Below are 22,509 nucleotides of genomic sequence, written 5' to 3' on the forward strand. Positions count from 1 at the left end.
CAAAACATGAACCCAGGGCCATTTCCTCAAATTTGTCCAACTCACGAGACAAGCAAGTTTCTAAAATTGACTCAAATCGATCTAGTAATAGCAAACCAGCTGCCGAAGAGAATGGATGACGTCTCGCACCCATCGAAGGGCTATTTTCCTCCCTCAGCCTATCATTTCCACAAATTGAAGCAGCGCGTCCTCTTCAATGCTCACACCTACAATGTACAATCCTCCTCAAAAGCCGAACACTTCGACCTCATCACCTCCACTACATCAACCGGCCGTTTGGATGGCGTGGAGTGTCCAGGCGCACTCGTAGTCTATTATAATCCCAAGTTGCGCGATTGGAAGATGCTGTATAAGAGCAAGTCTTTTCCTACAGCGGAAGGCTTTTTATTTGAAGCCAAGTATCGGCTCGAGGTTATGAGCACTATAGAACATAAGATGGATGAAGGAAATACATGGGCGCCAGAAGAGGCAAGTGAACAAAAGCCTTTAACTGAAGCGTCAACGAAGAAGGAGAAGGGAGATGATGTGCAAGCCACAAAAGACGATCTCAGTCGCCAAACAAAGCCACTGGTGATGGTGACGGCACTGGAAAAGCCGAAAAGGACAAGGGCAAGGTCGTTCCGATACAGCCACCCACCCAAGCTTAAGCTGCTACTATCATGCTTGATCTGAAGCGCAAGTCAGCTGCCGAGGATGATGTAGATCGCATGAAGAGTATTAAAAATTGATGACAAGGAGGGTACTTTGTAGGCGAGAAGAAGATAGATCCAACTACCCAGTCACAGGAGAAGGCCCTGCCTAGCCCGTGTCCTTTTCCTCGATCAAGTTGAAGCCTTCTCAAAACAACAAGTAGTCTCAACTGGCACATTGGTTCCAGGTTGGGGGCGGAGAAACATGTAGGAAAGATATGGCGGATACGATTGCTTTGGCAGCGACGATGATCTGGGTAGGATGTGAGCCTGTAGGGGCTTAGACGACATGACCATCGCCATCCTGTGTATTCTCAAGAACTGAAGAGGTTCATAAAGCAATGAACTGTGTCTCTTCATACCCCAAATCGAATTATTGCTCTTCTGTCACAAGTACATACCATCACCATTGATAGCCTTCTTTCTGCACTCATAGTTTCGCCTTTACATCTCCCGCACTGAACCGATAGACGATATCTTCGAATCCATCGGCAGCAAACACATACAGCCATACCAAATCCTCGTTTCCTTTGTTGAAAATCCCATGTTCCGCATCACCCGGTATGAAAACGACCGAACCCTTATTGACATCGTACTCTTGCTGATCGATACAGACAGTTCCGCTCCCGGATATTACATGATAGATCTCCGCGTGTGAATGCCGATGCAGCTGCAGAAATCCTGCATCACCCAGTGATTCTGGATTGCACAGAGATGGTACCGAAGGGCTTGACTCGGAAGAAGAGGAAGCCGTGCAAGCCATCACCCTTCCTGGCGGGCAAGTAGCAACGCCCACTGTGAAAGTATCCGTCGCAGATTTCTCACTCGACATGAGAGTTTTCCACGTCACATTGCCTCCCGTACTAGGATCGGGGAAGCCTTCGGGTGGCATGCTGGCTATCCGTGCGGGATGCAGGACTAAAGGTTTGACGGGTCGCTTCGAGGTGGTGGAACGCATTGTTGTTTATGTTGTGTGACTTTTGTAGTGAACTTTCTTGGGAGAGGTTTATCTGCGGAGAACGGGAGCGTAGATGTGCATGTGCATCAAAGGGACGTTTTGATAAGGGTAGATGAGATGGGGACACGACATCGCGGAGGAGCGAATGTAGGTATATACATATACATAGGTGCCTAGCTGTTCTTTCGAGTCTTGTGATGTTATGAGTAACTCGATTACTACGTCTTGTTGACATATGTATGTGGGTCTGGAGGGGTAGCTTGCTGTGTACACTCGGGATTGAAGCTCCGAATTCTGACTAGTTCGAAGCGTCAGTGGTCAATTCCAAAGCAATTCAATACTACCATTCTCAAGGCAAAACCAATGGTCGTTGCCCTACAAAGTCCAGGATTCCAAGAGACCCAAAGGCACATCTTCATTCCCGTGGAAGCGTCAGTAGCGTATTGGGAGTTGGGTTTCTTCCTGCTTACTTCGGACTGTTGTGAAAGCAATGCGACGACCCGGTGGCTTGGTGTTGTGCTACCGCATCTGCTGCTGTCAGGCCACATGGCAGTTGTCGTAGCGATCACAATTTAACTTTAACTTCCCGCATATGCATACAGAGCACACAAGAAGACATGCAGAATTTATCATGTTTGCTCAACAGATTGCAATGAAATGGCTCTTCTTGTCGATTGATTGTTAATGAATTCAACTCCACCATCTGTTATGTCCGGCAAGGTAACAGTGATTCAATATGAGTAATGCTGTACCGAACATCTGTACATTAGCCACAGCGGGTAGTCCGGGTAATGATGTAAGCCATTCGGAGCTTACTCGTACCTGACAGGGGCAGCTCAAAGTAACGTTTACGTAGGCTGGGCTGCCACGTGGTAAAGGCGACGAAGACGCAGCTAGTAGTCCATGACAGAGTCAGCCATCAGAATTGGGCACTGCTACATGGTTCGCATGAGACGCCTCTGTGTCAAAACGTCAACATGGCAGGGTTGGCCTTGTGGTTGATGTATGCTGTGCACGGTTACTACTGATACTGTACATGCGGTCCGTCGCAGATGCACATTGACGGCATGACGTACTACTCTGTAGACCATCCGCCTTTAGTGCCATGCACAGCAGCATCTCAACTCTACCAGTCGCGCGGAGGTTGCACGATCGGATCGTGAATACACAATGACATTCTGTGATCGTACCGACGAGTCAAGCGATTGTCAGCACGTCTAGCGCGGCGAGTCGCCTCGTCCAGAAGCAATACCGCCTAACTGGCCTATTCTTAGGCGGTCCGGCGAATCCACTGAGTTTCAGAGTGCGTCCCTCGTGGCCATGTGGCTTGGACCGGGCCTCGTACCATGCCCTGTCGTGTTTACCGATGGCCGAACGCTGGGATAAGCTAAGGCCAATCTGTTCTGCATGTCATCATGCGCATGTGCGTCCAATCTGACTCCTGACAACTCCACCTACCTACTCGACGTCTTTCCCTACGCTTTTCTGTGCGACCAAAGGATGCTGCAGTCTTTATTGCGATAATGAAGTTTTTGACGTGGACGTGAAGCAACGAAATCGCGCGCTGAGCGCTGCCGCTTCCACAAGGCTGTGTTTAGCCTGGATTGGCCGATTGCGATGGCCATGGAGAAGTTTCAGCGAGGGCACCCAGCGCCCGAGCGGACGAGAAACCGATCTGGGACTATGACCGGGGACAAAGCCATTGCGAAGAAGAGATCGAGCTTGGGGAAGGCGGCGGGTGGCTTTCAGAGTAGATTCCTTGCGTCGCTGAGGAGTAAGAAGAAGAACGATGCAGATGAAGAGTTAGCGCCGAACCCCTCGAGGTACGTACTGTATCCCCTTGACCCTTGGGATGCCACTGATCATCGCAACACAGCCCATTTCTGGATGCACTATTTCGATTACCGGAGGAGCTCCACATCTACATGCTGCGCGAGTTATGTGTCGCGGATCTGCTCGCTTTGAGAAGAGCGTCGCGTGTGCTCAATATTCTCGTTACAGAGAACGCACCTGCACTCGTGCGCTATTGGGTGAAGCATCGGCTCGGCAATCTTCATTTGCAACTTTACCCGGCTCCAAGACCAGACGCCATCGACTTTCCATTTTTACTTACCATGAGACGGCGGCACATAGCGTCTATCAGGTTGACACGGCAGCTTGCAAATCACCTTGTGGGTGAGCCGCAGGAACATAAGCAGCTGTGGACGTCGGTGTATGAGAGAATGCTCCCACTAGTCTTTGGGGTCGGATATTTCTTAGATGAACATCGACGACTACTCTTGGAAAGAGATCTTGGTCATATCCGGCCACGCTCTCGTATTGGCTACCATGTCCGTACGACAGGCGGTATCACAAACCAGGAAAGGAAGATATTGAAGAATCTGGATGCACCCCTGCGGCTACAATATTTCTACATGTACTGCTTCATCGTGCAGGTGCTGCTGCGGAAACTACGACCATCAAGTCGTACCGGAGCGGTGGAAAAGTTCCTACGAGGGTGGTCCAACCAGCCGGCTTGCTCAGAGGACATAGCCTTCTTGCTGATATTGGGTGGTACTGGCCAGATAGCCAAACTCCTCGCTTGCCCGATGTACAGCGATCGGCGAAGATATCTCCTTGCGTACAGAACGCACATGTCGCCTCACACAAGCAAATGCTGGAGAAGACACTGGAAAGATGCTGGCGTGGTATCACCTGCGTTACTGGATGACATCCCCTGTACGCAGATCGGTATAACACAGCTCGATCAAATCTGGGTGCCACTGATAGCTCACATGATGGAGCCGGGGGCAAGGAATTTTACTGAACAGGAAAGGATACGCTATGAAGAACTGAAGATGTCGAAGAAGTTCATTAACGAAGTGATGGGCTATGATATCCTGCGAGGCCGCGCAGCTGACGGGGGCGAATCGGACGATGAACATGAGCCATGAGAAACGAGTTAGTATCGTACATCGCAAGACAAGACACTTTGTAGCGGCCAAACTCTGCACCTTCCTCTGCGGGATTTGACACATGTCGGTCGCCGTGCAATTTCCGCATTTTGTCGGTTGTTGAGGCTTGTACCTGCTGGCTTGGCTTAGTTTCTGCTTCACGATGCCACCAGTCAATGCCAGCCCACAGCTATTACGTACTGGTCCGGTCGGGTAGCGCGCTATGAATGTTAGGTGATCATGAAGGCCGACGGCAACTATGGACCCTGCATATGTCAACTAGAAGAACGTGTTGCATGCGAGCAGTTTCTGTTCGTGTCTAGCAGAAAGCTTGGCCCAGCAATCTATCGTGCTTGACTTTGATGGGAGGGCGTTGGGTCTACCCACTTTGCTCTGGACTTGCCAACCCAAACCTCGGTCGCTGTGCATTCTACCATATAGACAAAACTTAATTGGATTGGGCGGGGGCTCTCATTCGTAGATGTGTATATTGCATTCCCCGGACTTTTTCTTTTGCAATTTTCCAGCGGCCGGGTAAGTGGCGGGGAAGAGAACCAGATGCAGACGAGGCGGGCTCAGAGAGTGACCAGACCCTTGAGTGGTTGCCGCGCAGAGGCCGAGCAGGCAGGTCGTCGTTGGAGAGGACCCACTTGGTAGCTTCTATAGGCGCCCGTGCGTGTCTTCTGGAAAGCGTCGATAGTAGTGTGAGGTGGAGCACGTTGCAAGGCTTGGAAGAATTGAGCCGATGTGACGCGAGGGCACAGCCAATGAAGTGGTCGACAGACTTTGCCGCAGCGTCAATGAGAGCGCGGGCAATTACTGACGATGGAGTCGCTCCACCGCCATGCCTCGAATGAACATGGCGGAGTTGACGCTTGCGCAGCTTGCAGCTGTAGGATGAAGAGTCTGAGGGCAGCATGACAGAGGTACAGTAGTGGTTTCAGGCGGGTGAAAGTGGAAGGCGGAAGAGAGTCGAGGTGGGATGGAATTGTTCCGTGGCAGATTGGGCATGACGCGCAACGGTCGTCTAGAAAAGCAAAGTGCAACGTTGAGGGCGCGCTGATCGGTGGTGGAAGAGGCAGTCGCATCCCATCTGGATCGGGAAGTGACGCATGGTGAGCGTGCAGGCGCAACCGGAGGGCGATGGATGGGGCCAGGGCTGCAGCTGCGTCATTGGCTGTGCGTCGGGGACAGACAGACAGATGCCATATGCGATCCGCCATCACACGTCGCACCGTCCAAGGCACGCAGGCTGAACAGAGCCCGCGTCACACCATCTGCCATGTCTGCGTCTCTGCATGCCTCTACACGGCAAGTGTGTGTTGTCTGGTAAAGACGTGTTGTGGCTGGGCGGCCAATAGCGCGCTGCTGATACTGACCGCAACAACAGCCCGCATTCACCCTGGTCGCAGTAGCGTCGGCTCTTGCAAAGATGCTGGTCCGCGCCCCCCCCGTAATTGCTCCCAGGAATCGTCGCCAGTATGGGAGCTAGAGTCGCCAGGTCCTCGGCGCCATGCGTGCAGCGTGCCTCCATCGTCTCCATGGCAGTTCCATGCCGTGCAGAAAGCCAGTCGAGTCCTAGCGCTGCCCTGTCAGCCCGTTCCATATAACCCTTTGCCAACAGCCCCGGCCCAACGTTTGCGACCAAGACCACGAATTCCCCATCCGAGTGCCACTCAACACCTTCAGCCACGGCACCACGCGACCTTGCCACCCCATCTGCGTCCTGAGACGTCTTGCTTTCACCACTCACAGCCCAACGAGCACCACACCAGAGCATCCCAGACCCGAGCAGCGCGGCAACTACTCCCCTCTGGGCCACCCACTGTCAGCTGAGCCACCATCTCCGACCCACCACGACACACAGCGAACACCATGAGACGATAGAGAGATAAGACAGAGAGCAGGAACCATGGACTTTACGGTAAGTACCCGCGCGCTTATACTCGTCGGCGCACCCCCAGACTCGGCACATGAGCCCGTCTAACGCAGCCCTCCAGATCTCCCTCGCACACTTTTGCGAGACCCACGGTCCGACATCCATCATCTGCACCCAGGCCTCGACCTCGCCCTGCGGCTCCTGCAACCCATGTGTCACGCCGCCCTCCGAAGAGCCGCACGCGGCCTACTCCTACAACGGCCTGTACGATCAGCCCACACCCCTCAAGCTTAACCCGCGCCTGCCACAGCTCACCTCGCCCTTCGACTCCCCGCCCAACAGCCCGCGCTCCCCCACGCACAACCCCTACTTTCCAAGCTTGCCCTCTTCCTCTGCCGGTAGTTTCGGTGGAAGGAGACCTAGCAGCACCATCGACTCTGACTCGGACGCGTGTGAGAACTGCCAGATGGTAGTGCCCCAGAAGTACAGCGACAAGATCCCCAACGGCGCCCCTGGCAGTCCCACCAAGGACGGACGAGGAAGGAACGGTAGTCCTGTGCTGCGTAGCTCCCAGAACTACCCAGTGCGACGACCCATCTCCCGTGACGATGTCAGTAGCACTGATTCCTCCGATGTCTCCGATACAGAGCAGTCGACTTCTTTCCAGAGCGGCGCATCCAGCTCCTTCCCAGACTCTATACCTCCCTCGCCAATGCTCGTGTCGAGGGGCATACACACCCATACACTGAACTACATCTCCACCAGTCAGCCGCAGTCGCCCAGCACCTACTCGCTCCTGCGCCGCACCTGCATTCGTACCTTGTCTACCGAAGTCCTTCCTCTCAGTAAGCCTTCGGGCCCCATCATGTTTGGAGATTCAGTTGCCGGCTACACCATTGCCTACGTCTTCCGTCTGCAGGACCCGCGTTCGCGAGGAGCTAAGCGCACCTACGCCTTTATTGCCATGGCTGGTCGCGACTACCGAAGAGCCACCAAGGCCATGGTCAAGATCATCGAGGCATTCGAAGGTATCGCCAACCGCATCATCTCCCTGGCCGACAGAGTCCTTGAGCGCGAAAGCGCAGCATCGCACAGTCTTTCACGTCCGACCACAGCAATCTCCGGCAGCACGCCTCCCCTTGGAACTTCCGCCTCTTCAATGCCTCCAAACTTTTCCTCGGGCCACAAGGAACGAACTTTCTCCACGACAAGCACACCCAACTTCCGCAACATCACACCCGTCTCCTCCTTCCTGTCTGCGAAGAAGGTCGACCCGGATGGCTTTCCTCGTGTCTCTCGCGATGTGATGAAGGCAAAGAGTCTCGTCGAGATCGTTGGCCAGGAGAATTTCTTCGTGGACCTTCATGGCCTCTTCTGCCATCTTCTGCACTCCCTCATTAAGCAGTTCGGATGATCGCTTCTCTTCCGTTGCTTTGCTCCGTTAATACGTTTTCTTCCCTCTTCTTTGCATGTCTTATTTCTCACTTTTTGTCGTGCGTTATAGCGTCTTCGTTGTCCGTTACATTGTGCGTTTGAGCACAGGCGTTGGGTCAGGTGCGATTACTTCAAAGATGTTCTTGTCTAGCTTCGCCGCGTAGAGTCGTCGAAGCCGAAGTAGCTTTATACCCTTTTCGAGATACCCAGGCTTCTCTTACACATTAGAGACGTGGACTCAACTTCACAACGGCGTTTTGGGGCGAAGAACTGGGGATGATGGTGAGGATACCATGTGATGATCGCGTTAAAACATGATCATGAAATCGATGGCGTGATGGCCGCGATGAATTAGGTGATGGTGGTCTAGCTTGTTTGTAGAACGAATGTGTACAATGCCATTCACATGTTAGTTTGACGTGTATTGCGTGTTTGCTTGAGGTACTGTTCCATTTCACGCATCCAGTATGCGAATTTGTATGACAATATCGTGGCACTAGCGAGTGAAGGTAAAGGTAGACATGTTCTCTGGATCTTTAATCCAAGCGGGTGACATTTGAGAGTGAGAGATATCAACCCATCACAGACACACCTCTCCAGGCAGACGCGCCCCAAAGCAGACGAGGCAGACGAGGAAACGTGGTGCGTGCTCTTTTTGGTTAAGCGCAGGCATGTGCAAGGCTGAGGCAGCCCAGGCGGAAGCTTCGAGTAAGAGCATTCTCAAATGCAGGTGTACTACAGCTCGGTCAAACAGACACACGACCTCACGATACAGATACACCGAGTTCCACGGCTCACCTGCCGTGAAAGAATCCTTTCAACAAAATCGCTAATGCCTGCTCGCTCCACCACCGTCTCCGCATCATGCACGACACGCAAAGCTGACCCACATCTCTCGTTCCGCTTCTCGGTCCCAGTCTTGAATAGACAACCATTGAGAAGCATCGAGATTTTGCACACCAAGCTACTTTACGCTGCGTCATACCGGGTAAAGTCTCCTTGAATTGGGCGATGTGATGTCATAGGCATCCGAGATCGTCGAACAGCGCTTGTACAGAGCGCTTCCGGAACCAGTGATAGAATATTACGAGAAGTTATGTCTCCGTGTTATTTGATAGGAGCGATTTCTCAAACTCAATAGATAAAGGTTGTTGTACCCGTAGCCCACGCGGCGTCGGGGCCAAAGCCAAGTTTAAGTGCCCGAAAGCCAAGTTTTTGAAGATTGGCAAACGATCCAAGATAGAGGATCGCATGATTAGGGATATGCAAGGCTGCTGATAGGACAGTTGCGCTCGTCTGATGTGGCTGGTGATTCACCATGACGAGTTCCAGAATCGTATCCCGCTGCTTCCTATGTGAAGTCAGAGGTCCTACTTAAAGAACTTGATGACTCCGTGGCGCCATCATTACACGCTTCAACTCACGCTACAGTAATCACTACACCACTTAGCCACATTAGACTTACGTTGCGATCCGGATAATCCGTCTTGTAAGACTCAGACCCTGGATCGTACGAATATCCTGCTTATACTCGTCATTCAGACCTTTTAGCTTTCCACACACTCCACACGCATAAGACAAGATGAACTCCATTTCAGGAAATGCTTCCCAAGAACCAACCAGCAACGATACATCGACCACGGGTGTTCAGCAGAACCAAGCACAGCGGGAAGACTACCTCGACAAGGGTCTCGACGCCGCTGAAAAGAAGTTCGGGGGCGCCGCGGGTCAAGATACTGAGAAGAATCGGGGCGTTAACGAGAAGATTGTATGCTTCAATCTTGGCAACTTCCAAGCTGTATAAGGTTCAAGTACTAACATTTCTGCAGACCGATGGCGCTCGTAACATGTTCGAAAAAGCAACCGGCAAGGACGTCCCCGACAAGTTCTCCAACTAAGGAGCATTTGACGTTCAAAGAAAGGATGCACAAGTTGGATGAAAAGTGGAACAAGTGCCGGCCTTACCTTGAGAGGATCAATGGGGTGGCTGTTCCGCTAAGGCAGAGTTTCGATGAGCAGGACGCCGGCCATCGTGAATTCCAGCAACAGGGAGTGCAACGACAACCAGTTGGGACGGCCCATTGACGAACATTTGAATATGTATTTACGACCCGTAATGAAACTTGACGATTTCTCACTCGACGTTTGACCTTTCACGTGCATCAGAGTGTGATGACACCCATGACGTCATGTCACACCGCCTACACGCAGCCGCTCGCTCTTTCTGCGCGGCATCACATCCTTTGCTCTATTCACCCATACTACGATGTCACGTTCGCGCGTTTGATTTTTCGTAAGCTGCATATTCCCAATAAACCAAGCTTCAGCGGCCCGAAAAGCCAAGTCCTCTGCACGATTGAGCTAAGACGCAGACGATGCACTATACGTAGTCCTGCAACCATTTCTGGTATGCATCCGGCTTATCATGGCAACAGCGCAAGTGAGCGTACGTGGGATGATTGTCAAAGTGAGCTGACAGACAGCGAACGAAACGTCATGAGAGGCGCAGTCCTACCACGCGCTCAAATCTCCGCGGTCTAGACGCTCTATCACCTACCATGAAAAGTGGCTGTGCGATGTTCGTGACTAGCCTGAGCGTTCAATTGGCCCAGATTCCAAATCGATAAGGAAAAAGAATAAGTGATGGCTACTTAAGGTTTCACAGAACAAGGGTCCAGATGAGGGAAGCGTTGGCAAGCGCATAAAGAGCTTGCCTCTAACTCACGGCCCTTTTCGCAAGCTTGCAAGTTGACTCACCTCGTTGTTTACATACCGTCTTCATCCACACAAAGTACTCATCCGCGCGACAATCAACATCCATTATCACCACTACACACACTTCATAAATCTCCCAAAACAAAGCCAATATGAACAACCCAAACCAAGGCGGTGCCGCGGGAGGTGATGACTACCTCGACAAGGCCTTCAACGCAGGCGCCAAGAAGTTCGGCGGCGCACAAGGTCAGAAGATTGCTGCGAACCGTGGCATGAGCGAGAAGATTGTATGTACCCTTACACTCCCCCCATTTGGCCGTTTCGACTGCGCCAGTTGTGTTGAGAGGGAGCTAATGAAATAAACAGACCGACGGCATGCGCAAGGCCTATGAGAAGGTCACTGGCAAGAAGGTTAATCCCAAGTACTCCAACTAAGGTGGACTGTTATTTGCTCGGGTCCTCTGAAGTGCGGGGAACGAGGAGGCGATAAGAGACTTGGTTGTCTGGTCGGGTCAGCACGGCGCTGAGTAATAATGCAGTATGCGAGGGTAGTGTGCAGTCGGATGTGGGAAGGGCAGCCAACAGAGAAGATGGACATGATACCCCAGGAATGAAACTAAAGGTTTATTTCACATACTAGTATGCGTTACCAAGTGAGACAAGGCTATGTCATTGGCCAGGCACATGTATGTTGCGCTTCAACATCGGATGCATCCATCACCGTTCATACTCAACACCACAGATGCCTTTGTGACAGACTGGAATTCAACTATTGGATGATGACTGATCCGCGGAACCCTTCCGGGAATCCCACCGCCTCAAAAGCATCGACTGGAAACCCACAACTCTAACCAGCCAGCTCAACCCTCCTTCTCAGCAATGCCCGCGCCTCCGTCTCACTCAGAAGCTCCAATCCCAAGTCCTCGAGCACATCCCTCGCAGATTGGTTATCCGCAAAAAGACGCCTCTCCACCTCCCACAGCCCCAGTTCCCCTACATCAACCCCAGACGCGGTGCCGCGGGCGGTATTTGCTTTTTGCGGAGCATCATGCACCTCGTCACCGTCTTCTGCGTCCCAAGCCCCAGTATCCCAGTCCTCGTCTTCCTCGCCACCATCGTCATCCCGACCTTTTGCAGTATCAACCTGCGAAGCTGAATTACCTTTTACAGGTAACCCAACGATTTTGACGCCTTCAAGGCATTTTGCTAGACCCGCTTCTGCAACTCCTGTACCTACGTGCTTGTCTACGACGCGGCACACAGCGGCCAGATCAGCATGGAGCTGGGCAGCACCTTGCGTGGAGAATCGATATCGACTAAGCACATTCTCCCAGAGCGTGGTCGAAATGATAATCAATACGGCCCGAGTAATGCGACGCAGCGGCGCGGATGCTAGGGCGCGCGAGAGGAACGCTAGCGTGCTACGTAGGTAACTAAGTAATGGGTCGATTTCTGCAGTCGGGGAGAGTTCCGTGGCGTTCGAGGCTGAAGCGGAAGCGCCGCTAAGAGTTGCCCATGGGTTGCTGTTTAAGAGAAAAAAGCAAAGTCAGTACGTAGGTTTAGGCATGTGGAGTTCTGGACCAACGGTGCAAGGGTCCAAAAAGGGAAACGTACATGTGCCGATACGGACGCAGCGCCTCACGGACGTTACTGTTTAGTGTATCGATGATAATCTTTTCACTACGTTCACGGAGGCGCGCGTACCACGATGCCGTTTCGTCAAAGAGTGAGCCACCATCGATGTCGTCGCTTTCGACGTTTTTAGACGTGCGTTCTGCCACGTCGGCAACGCTCATGGTACCAATATTGCTAGTCTGGCCACGAGCACGATCTTGTAGACCTTCCCAGATATCGAGGAAGAACTGCGGAACAAGGAGTTAGCTAGTGTTCGTGTCGTACGAGGATTATGCGAGTGAGAGCCTACCACATCGTCACTCCAGTCACGCATTGCCCGTTCAAGGTAGTCAGCACTACCATACGTCTTGCAGAGGCGCTCCAGTCCCTCGACGCCAAGCAGCTTCTCCTGCTCCTCCTTGGTCACACCGCCCATAGCACGACCCAGTGACGTGGTCATGGATAGGTAGGCTTCCAGATTGCTCTGCAGCCTTTCATGGAGTTTGTCGAAAATAGCAATCTGAATGTCTATCAGGAAAGTGAGCTTCTGGCTGAAGGATGTCAAGGGTCTGTATCGATCTGCAATGCATTTTGGATTAGCGATAGATCTGGAAAGGAGGGGTAGGCGAGGACATACCCGTTATGGTTTCAAGCAGGTCGTTGACGCGGATCGCTCCCTTGGTGGGCTTGGTGGCTTTGGGATCGACGCTCTCGTAGTCGAGATCACCAAAGTCTGGAGCTTCGACAATGTTCTGATAGCGAGACAATGCGACTGCCGGATGTTAGCGATCCGAGATATGTAGCTCGGGCGGCAGGTCAACGTACAGTCCTTTTCCACCTGCAGCCACCGGCCAAACCAGTCGCCCTGAACAAGGAATTCCCATGACAGGCCCTTCCACCCGTCAACGCCATAGCCGCCGTCATATCCCCAAGTGTCTCTGATAGTCGTGTCAAAGCTCATTATCTCGTGCATGAGGTGGCTCAGCAGCTGGGGCTGGCCTGCGACCTTGGGCAGTAGCGAGCCAATCTTGGAGCGCAACATGGGCAGTAGAGCGGTTATGAAGGCGGACATGGCGTCGATGTAGACGGGGTTAAGCGCGAGATTTGTGCCCCGGAAGTGACGAAGTAGGACAGGTTGCACATGGTCACTAACGAATGCGTTGTAGTCGTTCAAAAGCGTGGTAATGTGAGAGAGAAAGTACTCTGGCCTATCGATGCGATTGGTGGGCTTGTCGCCGTCGAAGTGATAGCGGAAGCGCATCTCGAGCGGTTGCACGAGCACCTCGATGGGGAAGAGGACGGGCGGGAGTTTGACCTTGTCGCCCGGCCCGCTGGCATAGCTCATGCCCTGCAGCTCGGGAAGCTGCAGGTCGAGCAGCTTCACGATGGCGGTCTCCCATTCCTCCTGCAGCTGGCTGGGGATACTCGCCTTGGGCGTGGGCCAGTGTATCTTCTTGAGCGTGCGGTCGAGGTCGGCGGAGAAGGCGTCGAGGATCTTGGTGCGCAGGGCGTGGGTGATGGTGTTGACGTGGTGCAGCAGCTGGGGAGCAGCGCCCTCTGCGTCGTCTTGCAGGTTGACGAGGCGGGTGTGCAGTGCGCGCAGCTGCTTGTAGGGCGCGAGGGCGGCTTCGTTGGACGTCTGGAGCTGCGCTTGGGCTTGTTTGCTGCGAGTGATGAGCGGACGAGGCTGTCGCGGGCACGGGGGGAATGTCCTACCTGAGGTCGTCGACCTGGGTCAGCAGTTGGACGTAGCCGTGGGCGACATCCAGGCGGTGCAGCGTGTCGAGGACGTGTTGGAAGCGGGGCACGGCATCGTCACTCGTCTCTGAGGCGGTGATGACCATCAGGCGGCGGTCAATGTCGGCTTGCTCTTGCCTGAAGTGGTCGGCGCGCCGGGTGAGGTCGCCATGGTGCGAGTGCGACGCCTCCTTGGCCGTGTGTAGGTCGCGCTGAGCGTCGTCGAGCTGCTGGCGGAGCAGGCCATGCTGGGTGGTGATGTTGGCCAATAGGGCGTCGAGCTCGCCGAGATCCCCTGCGTTCTGGAGCTTGTCGTCGAGAAAGTCGGCGACGCGAGTCTGCTGGTTGTCGTCCATCTCGTACGATGTGTGAAATGCGTGGGCGCTGGCCTGCGCCTAGGCACGTCGCTACGCAGCTGTGGCGACGTCGGTAGGAGGGTTTGGGTGGTTCGTGCGGCCTCTCCCACGATTTTGTGGCGTCCCCGATCGATCATCCCAGCGATTCCCAGATCCCAAGAGATCCAACCGTGCGTCAGGCCACTATTGGAGAACATCCTTAATGCCAGTACTGCCGTGTCCTACGCCCCCGTAGACCTCTGTACCGCTGTCTCAAAACGCTCCGGCGGTCCTGTTCCGCGCAAGTCTATTTACTGCCCGTCTTGCCCTGCACCGCAGCGAGAGCACCGCAGACCTTGCTCCCCGCCGAATAGCCGACAGCTGCGAACTTTTTTTGTGTTGCGCCGCTGCCGTCATCGCCAGCCGCCATGCCCAAGGAACACAAGAAACGCGGCCGCCGCGAGGAGCAGAAGAAGCGCAAGAGGGATGTCGACGACGATGCGAGCGCAAAGCGGTTCAAAAAAGAAGACATCGACCAGCTCGAAGCTGAAAACCCTGCGCAACATGTCGCCGAACAAGATGTCGCCCGTCCGGATGCGACACCCTTCTATGGAATGCTCGACGAGCAGGAGCAGGAGTACTTCAAGAAGGCTGACGAGATGCTCGAGCTGAACCAATTCGAGACTTCGGAAGACCGCGACATTTTCCTCGCCAGCGTCTGGAGGGAGGCCGACGGAAAGGAACTGAAGATGGCGAACAGCCAGACGTCGCGCCTACTCGAGCGCCTCATTCTTCTTTCCTCGCCAGACCAGCTCAAGGGCCTGTTCCAGAAGTTCAGTGGCCAGTATGTGCGCCGTCGCTCTTTCCGCATCCAATATGCTAACACATCGCAGTTTCCTCAACCTCGTCCAGAATCGATTTGCCTCTCACTGCTGCGAAGCCCTCTTCATACAAGCTGCGCCTGTCGTCACCCAGGAGACTGCCACCAAACCCGAGAAACCTCAAACGCCGCCGTCTTCTGACCCCGATCAAGTCCTCGTTTCCATGGAGAATCTGTTCCTATATACGCTGGGCGAGCTGGAAGGTTACATGGGCTTCCTGATGACGGACAAATATGCGTCGCATGTACTGCGCGTGCTGTTAGTCATCTTGTCGGGCGCTCCGCTAGAAAAACAGAACAAATCGGCCATGCAGAGCAAGAAGAAGGAAAAGGTCACCGTCTCAGGTGCAGAGAAAGAGCAGGAACGTTTGTTGGAAGAGAGAGCCGTCCCTGAAAGCTTCTCGGAAGCTCTGGAGAAGGTCATTACCGAGAGTGTCTCCGGCATCGAGTCGCATTACCTCCGCACTCTTACCACACACCCACTCGGTAGTCCCACCCTACAACTGTTGCTCAAGCTGGAACTTTCCCACTTTGGCAAGTCGCGGGCCAAGGACGAAAAGTCCATCATCCACCGACTCCTGCCCGACAATCCTATCGCCGAGGGAACGGAAAGTGCCATCTTGATCAATGGGCTCGTGTACGACACTATCGGTTCCCGACTACTGGAAGTCATCATTGAGAATGCGCCCGGAAAGGTCTTCAAGGCCATCTACGGAGAATTCTTCAAGGAGCGAATGGGTACGCTAGCACGCAATGAGATTGCGGCCTACGTGGTTGGGAAGATCTTGGAACGACTTGGAAAGGACGACCTAGAAGAGGCTATGCGCCAGATCGTGGACCAAATTCCCAGTCTGGTAGAACGCGGCCGGACAGGAGTTATCAAGACCCTCATTGAGCGATGCGTGGCTCGAGAGATTGACTGCTCGCCTATCAAAGCTCAGCTCGAGACTGCATATGCTGGCTCCAACGGCTTTGAAGTCACACGTATCCTCAAGCTCAGTGAGGAGGATGGCAAGCCCCGTGCTAAACACGAGCATTCGCCAGAAAAGGTACACGGTTCACTGTTGGCACAAACCATGATGACGGTGGATGGACCTCTTGGTCAGCTTGTTTTTGATTCCCTCGCCAATCTTTCTCCTGAACTCGCCGTCCAGCTTGCCCGGGACTCTACAGCATCGCGGACGCTGCAAGCAGCTTTGATGTCCAAGAATGCGTCCGTCATCTTCCGACGAAAGATGATACAACAGTTTTATGGAAAGATTGGTGAGCTTGCACTCGACCCTGCCGCGTCTCACGTCATCGACGCCATATGGCACGGTACAGCTGGCCTTGCCTTTATCCGCGAGCGCATTGCTGAAGAGCTAGCCGAGAATGAGAACTCGCTACGCGAATCCTTCGTAGGTCGCGCAGTCTGGCGAAACTGGCGCATGGATCTATACAAACGCAAACGCGGGGACTGGGTCACACAATCGCGTTATACAGCCGGTAACGATGGTTTCCAAAGCTTCCCAGAATCAAATGGCGATGCGACACCACCACAAAACCATCGACAGGGAAGACACTTGACCGCCATCGAATTGGCACGGCAAAAGCACGCAGCTGCCAAGGCCGTGCAAGCGAAGGATGGCAAAAAGCCGAAGAAGGGGAGCCAAACAACAAGCAGCAGCGGAAGCAGCAAGGCAAAGAGTCTTGCGGCGCAATAACAGTCTCATTGAGTTTCCGTACAAGGATTTTCTAATGTTTAGCACGGTTCCTGAACATATGGGCATGTAAAAACGGCGTTTTTCAAGCAGGGTGGGTCCTGAGTACACATTTTTCTGATTCGACGACTCTAGATACCTTTTAGTGGCTTACTTGCATGAGAACCTTTTCGCGTTAGGAATGTGGGCTTATACCCCGAGTAGACACAATCGATGACTCCATGTTCGTCATTATTCCAAGTCGGCGATAACGCCGATCTCTTTAGCAATCCTCCTCGTAGACTGTGATTTCTTCTACAGTCGACTTACATCTAAATACCAACACAACTCAATACCTTGACACAACCCACGTCCTTGACAAAACTCGTGCACCTTCCCGCAACCCGTGCAAACTTACTTCGACATGTCTCACACACAGCAAGAAAAACCACTCAATCGCGCTGATGAAGTCAAAGATGTACGTACCTCGGAAGTGCATTCCGGCAATATTCCGAAATCGCCTGAAGTCACATGGCTCATCATCACATCATCACATACCAATCAAAGTTCAAGGTCAGCTATGGAGATACCTGCTAATGACACGAACAGCTTCTCGACGCCGTGCAAGAGCTGATAATACCCTTTATTCGCTCCGCAGACGAAGACGCAGCGACAAAACACACAGGCCATGGACTGAAGATCGAAGGTGGCGGGCCTAGAACCGCGTTAGTGGAACATCACCCACCTAAGAAGCTCGAATCCATCATCAAGGAAGAGCTGGAAATCAAGGATGAGAGAGCCGGTAAGGATGGACTGGTGAAGCTCGTGGGAAGTGTTCTGAAGTACTCCGTAAACACATGGGATCAAGGGTTCCTAGACAAGCTGTACGCAAGCACAAATGCTGTGGGAGTAGTCAGCGAGCTGTTATTGGCGGTATTGAACACCAATGTATGTTTTGCGCTCTAGATTTCATGAAGGCAGCACGACTAACAACCACCAGTCACACGTATACCAAGTCTCGCCTGTGCTAACACTTGTTGAAAAACGCACTACAAAGTATCTGGCCTCACTATTTGGCCTTCCCTCCACCACTTCAGGAGGCATCTCCCAACCAGGCGGCAGTGCATCAAACAGTGCTGCCATAGTAATTGCCCGCAACAACCTTTACCCCGAGACCAAAACTGACGGCAATGGATCCCGCAAATTCACCGTCTTCACATCAGCCCACGGTCACTACTCGGTCGAAAAAGCAGCCAACCTCTTCGGTCTCGGTTCCAAGAACGTGATTTCTGTCCCTGTCGACGATCGAGGCTGTATCATTCCCTCCGAGTTCGAACGCTGTGTGAAAGAAAGCAAAGACCGAGGCGAAACACCCTTTTTCCTAAACGCAACAGCCGGAACCACCGTCCTCGGCTCCTTTGACCCCTTCACCGCTCTCAGCAAGATCTGCAAAGAGCAAAACCTCTGGTTCCATATCGATGGCAGCTGGGGAGGAAGCGTAGTTTTCAACGCCCAATACCGTGAATCACGCCTCAAGGGCGCTGAACTCGCCGACAGCATAACCATCAACCCGCACAAAATGCTCGGCGTGCCCATGACATGTTCATTCCTTCTCGGCGGCGACATGAACACCTTCTACCGCGCACTTACGCTACCCGCTGGCTATCTCTTCCACAACGCACCTGGTACCGACGCAGCGGACATCTACGATCTTGCTGATCTAACACCTCAATGCGGTCGTCGCGCTGACTCGCTCAAGATGTTCTTAGCCCTTCAATACTACGGTGCGCAGCACTTCAGCGACTTGGTAGCCCGTGGGTACGAGAACGGAGAGTATCTTTTGAGCAAACTGAAGGAGAGCGGCAACTTCAAGACGATCAGTCCCGAGCCGCTACCGTGTCAGCAGGTGTGCTTTTACTATGCCAAAGGAGGAAACCTGGGGGATGAGGCGGACGACAATAGTAAGGCAACGACTGAGATTGCCAATAAACTTATCAGTAGGGGGTTCATGATTGACTTTGCCCCTGGGGAGAAGGGCAAGTTCTTCAGAGTCGTGGTTAATGGGGGGTTGATCAAGGGGACGCTAGATGGGCTCGTCAAGGCACTTGAAGAGACGGCGACAGATTTGGGGTATTAGATAGGTTGATATGACAATGGGAATTATGGAAGTCAGCAGAAGGCAGAAGAACAAAGATACCACATCTGGAGTCTATATGCTCCACACGTGAAGCATTAGGTATCACGTCGTCGAAAGTCATAAATGGGAGCCTTGTACAGGTAGCGCATACACAAGTCTGGTAAAATACTTGATCTGGAAGCATTCATTCATTTGGTATCATGTTATCTATGTTACATGACGCATGTTTTTCGTATCCATACCTGTAGGATGCCAACATCAGAAATGATCTTCCACGCACACTTGTGTAGCACTAGGCTGCAGGTACATCGGCAAGAAAAATGGCATAAGTGATGAGCGCGCAAACTTGCTTGTTGGAAGATGCATGTCGCAAGATGCAATCCGCGATATCCTTCCAACAATGTATGCTAGCTCCATTCAGCACGGCTAATCGATCACACCCCAATAACGCTCAGAGTTGAAGGTTGATGCAGAGTCTGCCTTCCAGCCCGAGTCGAAGGCGCTGAAAAGGAACATGTCGCTGTTGAAATTGGAGCGGATCGATTCAAGAGCGATACGCTGATTTTCGGGTGAGGGGATGGCCGCGCCATTGGCATTACCTTCGCGAGGCCAACCAGACTCAGTAACGACAACACGCTTGTTATCGCAGGCGGATTTCACACGCTCAACTTGGCCCTTGACAAATGTACCAGCATCCTGAGCCTTTGTGTTCCTGTCGAAGAAGGCGTGAATGTTGACCATGACCACATCTGCAGCTCCACAGATAGCAGGATTATCCATCATAGCAGGTGCAGTCTCGACTGCACCCACAAGTCCGTTGTAACCGAAGCTTTGTAGCTGATTGCGAGCACGACCAATGGCGTCAACGACTTGCGAGGATGTCATTCTGTGCTCGTTGACGCGCTCGTTCTCGACTGCGAAGAGTTGGAGAACATCCCAATTCCCGCCAGCATACTGATCGATAGCGCTCTTGTAGGTCTGAATGACCTGGTCAAGGTCTTCGCCGCCACCGCTGGTATCCAGAAATGCGCCACCCATGAGCTTTTGACCGTTTTTGATGGCGTTCTGAATTGCAAGCGGAATCTGGTTGCAGTCCATCCCGTATATTCGGATCACTTTGTAGTCCTTCATCTTACTGAATTCACTAGCGAGTTGATCCGCACTCTTGCAATTGGCAGACCCAGTGTAGGCATCCCAAGTTATGCCTAGAGGCAGGGTACCAGCAGCGGCCTCGTCGAAAGGAACATCATCAGCTGGAGCTGGTGGCTGAGGTACGGGCTCAGGCTCTTGTGTGGAAGCAGGCACTGCAGATGATACTTCAGAAGTGGTAGAAGGGGGCGCCTGTGTCGTAGTCGCATCCTGGGCACTGACAGCAGTAGGTTCCACTAGAGGTAAAACGAGTGTAGACGATGGCCATTCGAACGAGGTAAGTGAGGGAGCTGAACCTGAACTCGAAAGCACTGCCTCGGCTGTAGATGTGGCTACAGTTACGGAGGGAGAACTGGTGAGTACCGTCGAAGTTGTGGTCCAATAAGGCGCGCCCGCCTCGTCGACGTAGACAATAGCTTCGGCGATCGTCTCGGTGACGTATACCACCTCGGTAACGAGCATACGTTTGTGGTCTATAGCTTGTTACGAAAAGGACGCGCTGCTAATCGCTCTTGCAACTTACTGAGAGGGCGTCCGCTCACAGAGCTCACAAGAAGACTGGCAGCTGCCAGAGCGCTCGCTAGAACGATGGACTTCATGGCGATGATGAAGCGAGTGTTATAGAATGTCTGAGCTGTATATACAACGTAAAGGTGCTGTTTGTGGAAATGTTGTGGAGTGTTTGGGTGAGATTTGGTGAGTGAAGCGCAACGCAGGTATAGGTATGAGAAATGAGCGACTGACTGCCTGCAGTTGAAGGAATGGAAGAGAGTTGATTGCGAGAAGCCACGAGCCAAAGGCAACGGTAGAGACTGTATCCGGCGTGAAAGAGGAAGCGCAGCAGGTGATGTTGACGACTATGCGCTGTATCGGTACTCGTACCTGCCTACGCTAGCGTCTTTCGGGCTGCACCAGCGCCATTTGGGCAATGACGACAAACAGCGAAGAAGATCTTTCTGCAGGGACCAGATATCATGGTCGCGACTGCCTTTAATGAGGAGATGCGGGGTGAAACGCGGACTGGACTTAGAGTAAGGAACATGGGATGAAACATCAAACTGCCTCAGGCGCAGAACTACAAACATCTCAACGAGTAGGACCAAGTGGAGAAGGAAACAATTTAGGTCAGAACAGGCAGCATAATTCAGAGCTTGTCTGGCGAGCACGTAGCTTCTCAGGACTAGGATGCTGAAAAATGTAGTTGCGTATCGAATCAAGTCATGAAGAAGCGAAGCCAACACGCCCATACATGAACATTAATGAACATGTGAACGGATTAAAAATAAAGGACAGAGACATGAAGACAGTAAACGATCGAGATTCGCCAAGCCAGGCCACCTGGTTGTACGTTTGCGTGTCTATTTGTACACACATACAGCCTCGAGAGCATGCCATCGTGTTGTGGCGGATGTAAAATGTTTGCTGTAAGCAAAATGTCTGTTGGTATTGCCATTTGCGGTGAACGCTCCAATCAATCTTTTGTTAAGTGAGACGTTGGCGTGTGGTACTAGTCTCTCGTCCGTGAAGAACAAGAAGACAGTAAGTCCATTGGTTGTGTGGGTTGTTGCTGAAAAGTGAAAACAGAATGAAATTGGTCCGAAGAGATAGTAGGGGATACAGTACAGAGGGAGTGATTTGTTGTGGAATGCATCGCGACTTGAATGAAGACTACTGAAGGCGAGAATCTAAGAGCGATGCTATTAGATACTCAGACTGAATCGAGATGTCTGTCGTTTGTACGCGCGCTCACAAGTCGTGACTGGACAATAGCATTCTGAAGATTCTTGAGCTTGCAGATGGAAGATGCAGTCCCAAGGAAAAAGAACAAAGGATCAAAGAGCTAGACCAGATGATGTTACGCACTTGAAACCAGTTGGAGACGACGCCTGGCATGACTGCATCACTCACAGGTAAAGTGAGGGTTTCTGGATGTGCATCGATGAACCACGCATGCGTTGCGATCAAATGACTGTGTCGTTCTCTTATTAGATGATCTATAAACGTCGTCGGTGGGCACTGAAATGTGAACAAGTAGGCCTGCAGCCTAGAACGACCCCGATAACGGGGCACGTGTGCCGCCACAAAGCTGTCAACCCTCCTAGAAATCAAGCGCGGGGCATACACCATCTCCCCTCCTCCACCCCTTTCCGTGCCTCAATGCGCGTTAACTACCTGCCAACTCGAGACGCGACAAGACCACAAGTTGAACCACGAGAGTTGCGCGAATGGAGCAAGTCGCACGACTCGAGCGATGACCGCACAGGCAACACCGCAGGCCCAGCTCTTCAATGTTCGTTGCAGACCGTGGGTTTCGCCGCCTGCACTGGCCCTCGCTTCCATTAGCGTTGTCGCGCTCCAGTCTTGCACGCA

The 22,509-nt window shown here is 52.7% G+C and overlaps 7 protein-coding genes across 7 annotated transcripts; 5 read left to right on the forward strand and 2 right to left on the reverse strand.

Moving 5' to 3' along the window:
- Positions 1 to 6,492: 6,492 nt before the first annotated feature.
- On the forward strand, positions 6,493 to 7,873 carry AA0111_g7439 (hypothetical protein; the record flags this gene model as incomplete). The annotated part of the gene is made up of 2 exons (XM_028653774.1): positions 6,493 to 6,504; positions 6,581 to 7,873. 2 exons carry the CDS (start codon positions 6,493 to 6,495, stop codon positions 7,871 to 7,873), a joined length of 1,305 nt encoding a protein of 434 aa, XP_028504834.1.
- A 1,602-nt stretch (positions 7,874 to 9,475) lies between these two features.
- Positions 9,476 to 9,791, forward strand: AA0111_g7440 (hypothetical protein; the record flags this gene model as incomplete). Its single annotated transcript, XM_028653776.1, has 2 exons — positions 9,476 to 9,661; positions 9,723 to 9,791. The coding sequence occupies 2 exons, from the start codon at positions 9,476 to 9,478 to the stop codon at positions 9,789 to 9,791; spliced, it is 255 nt and encodes an 84-aa protein (XP_028504955.1).
- A 969-nt stretch (positions 9,792 to 10,760) lies between these two features.
- Positions 10,761 to 11,043, forward strand: AA0111_g7441 (hypothetical protein; the record flags this gene model as incomplete). The annotated part of the gene is made up of 2 exons (XM_028653777.1): positions 10,761 to 10,895; positions 10,975 to 11,043. The coding sequence occupies 2 exons, from the start codon at positions 10,761 to 10,763 to the stop codon at positions 11,041 to 11,043; spliced, it is 204 nt and encodes a 67-aa protein (XP_028504954.1).
- A 412-nt stretch (positions 11,044 to 11,455) lies between these two features.
- On the reverse strand, positions 11,456 to 14,315 carry AA0111_g7442 (hypothetical protein; the record flags this gene model as incomplete). The annotated part of the gene is made up of 6 exons (XM_028653778.1): positions 11,456 to 12,131; positions 12,223 to 12,470; positions 12,533 to 12,801; positions 12,860 to 12,994; positions 13,048 to 13,886; positions 13,939 to 14,315. The coding sequence occupies 6 exons, from the start codon at positions 14,313 to 14,315 to the stop codon at positions 11,456 to 11,458; spliced, it is 2,544 nt and encodes an 847-aa protein (XP_028504953.1).
- A 407-nt stretch (positions 14,316 to 14,722) lies between these two features.
- Positions 14,723 to 16,877, forward strand: AA0111_g7443 (Nucleolar protein 9; the record flags this gene model as incomplete). The annotated part of the gene is made up of 2 exons (XM_028653779.1): positions 14,723 to 15,138; positions 15,188 to 16,877. The coding sequence occupies 2 exons, from the start codon at positions 14,723 to 14,725 to the stop codon at positions 16,875 to 16,877; spliced, it is 2,106 nt and encodes a 701-aa protein (XP_028504952.1).
- Positions 16,878 to 17,277: 400 nt separating this feature from the next.
- AA0111_g7444 (L-aspartate decarboxylase) lies at positions 17,278 to 18,990 on the forward strand (the record flags this gene model as incomplete). Its single annotated transcript, XM_028653780.1, has 3 exons — positions 17,278 to 17,331; positions 17,463 to 17,801; positions 17,854 to 18,990. The coding sequence occupies 3 exons, from the start codon at positions 17,278 to 17,280 to the stop codon at positions 18,988 to 18,990; spliced, it is 1,530 nt and encodes a 509-aa protein (XP_028504959.1).
- A 426-nt stretch (positions 18,991 to 19,416) lies between these two features.
- Positions 19,417 to 20,738, reverse strand: AA0111_g7445 (hypothetical protein; the record flags this gene model as incomplete). Its single annotated transcript, XM_028653781.1, has 2 exons — positions 19,417 to 20,612; positions 20,663 to 20,738. 2 exons carry the CDS (start codon positions 20,736 to 20,738, stop codon positions 19,417 to 19,419), a joined length of 1,272 nt encoding a protein of 423 aa, XP_028504958.1.
- Positions 20,739 to 22,509: the final 1,771 nt, after the last annotated feature.

This window comes from Alternaria arborescens, assembly GCF_004154835.1.
Source record: "Alternaria arborescens strain FERA 675 chromosome Unknown contig_17, whole genome shotgun sequence".
NCBI lineage: Eukaryota > Fungi > Ascomycota > Dothideomycetes > Pleosporales > Pleosporaceae > Alternaria > Alternaria arborescens.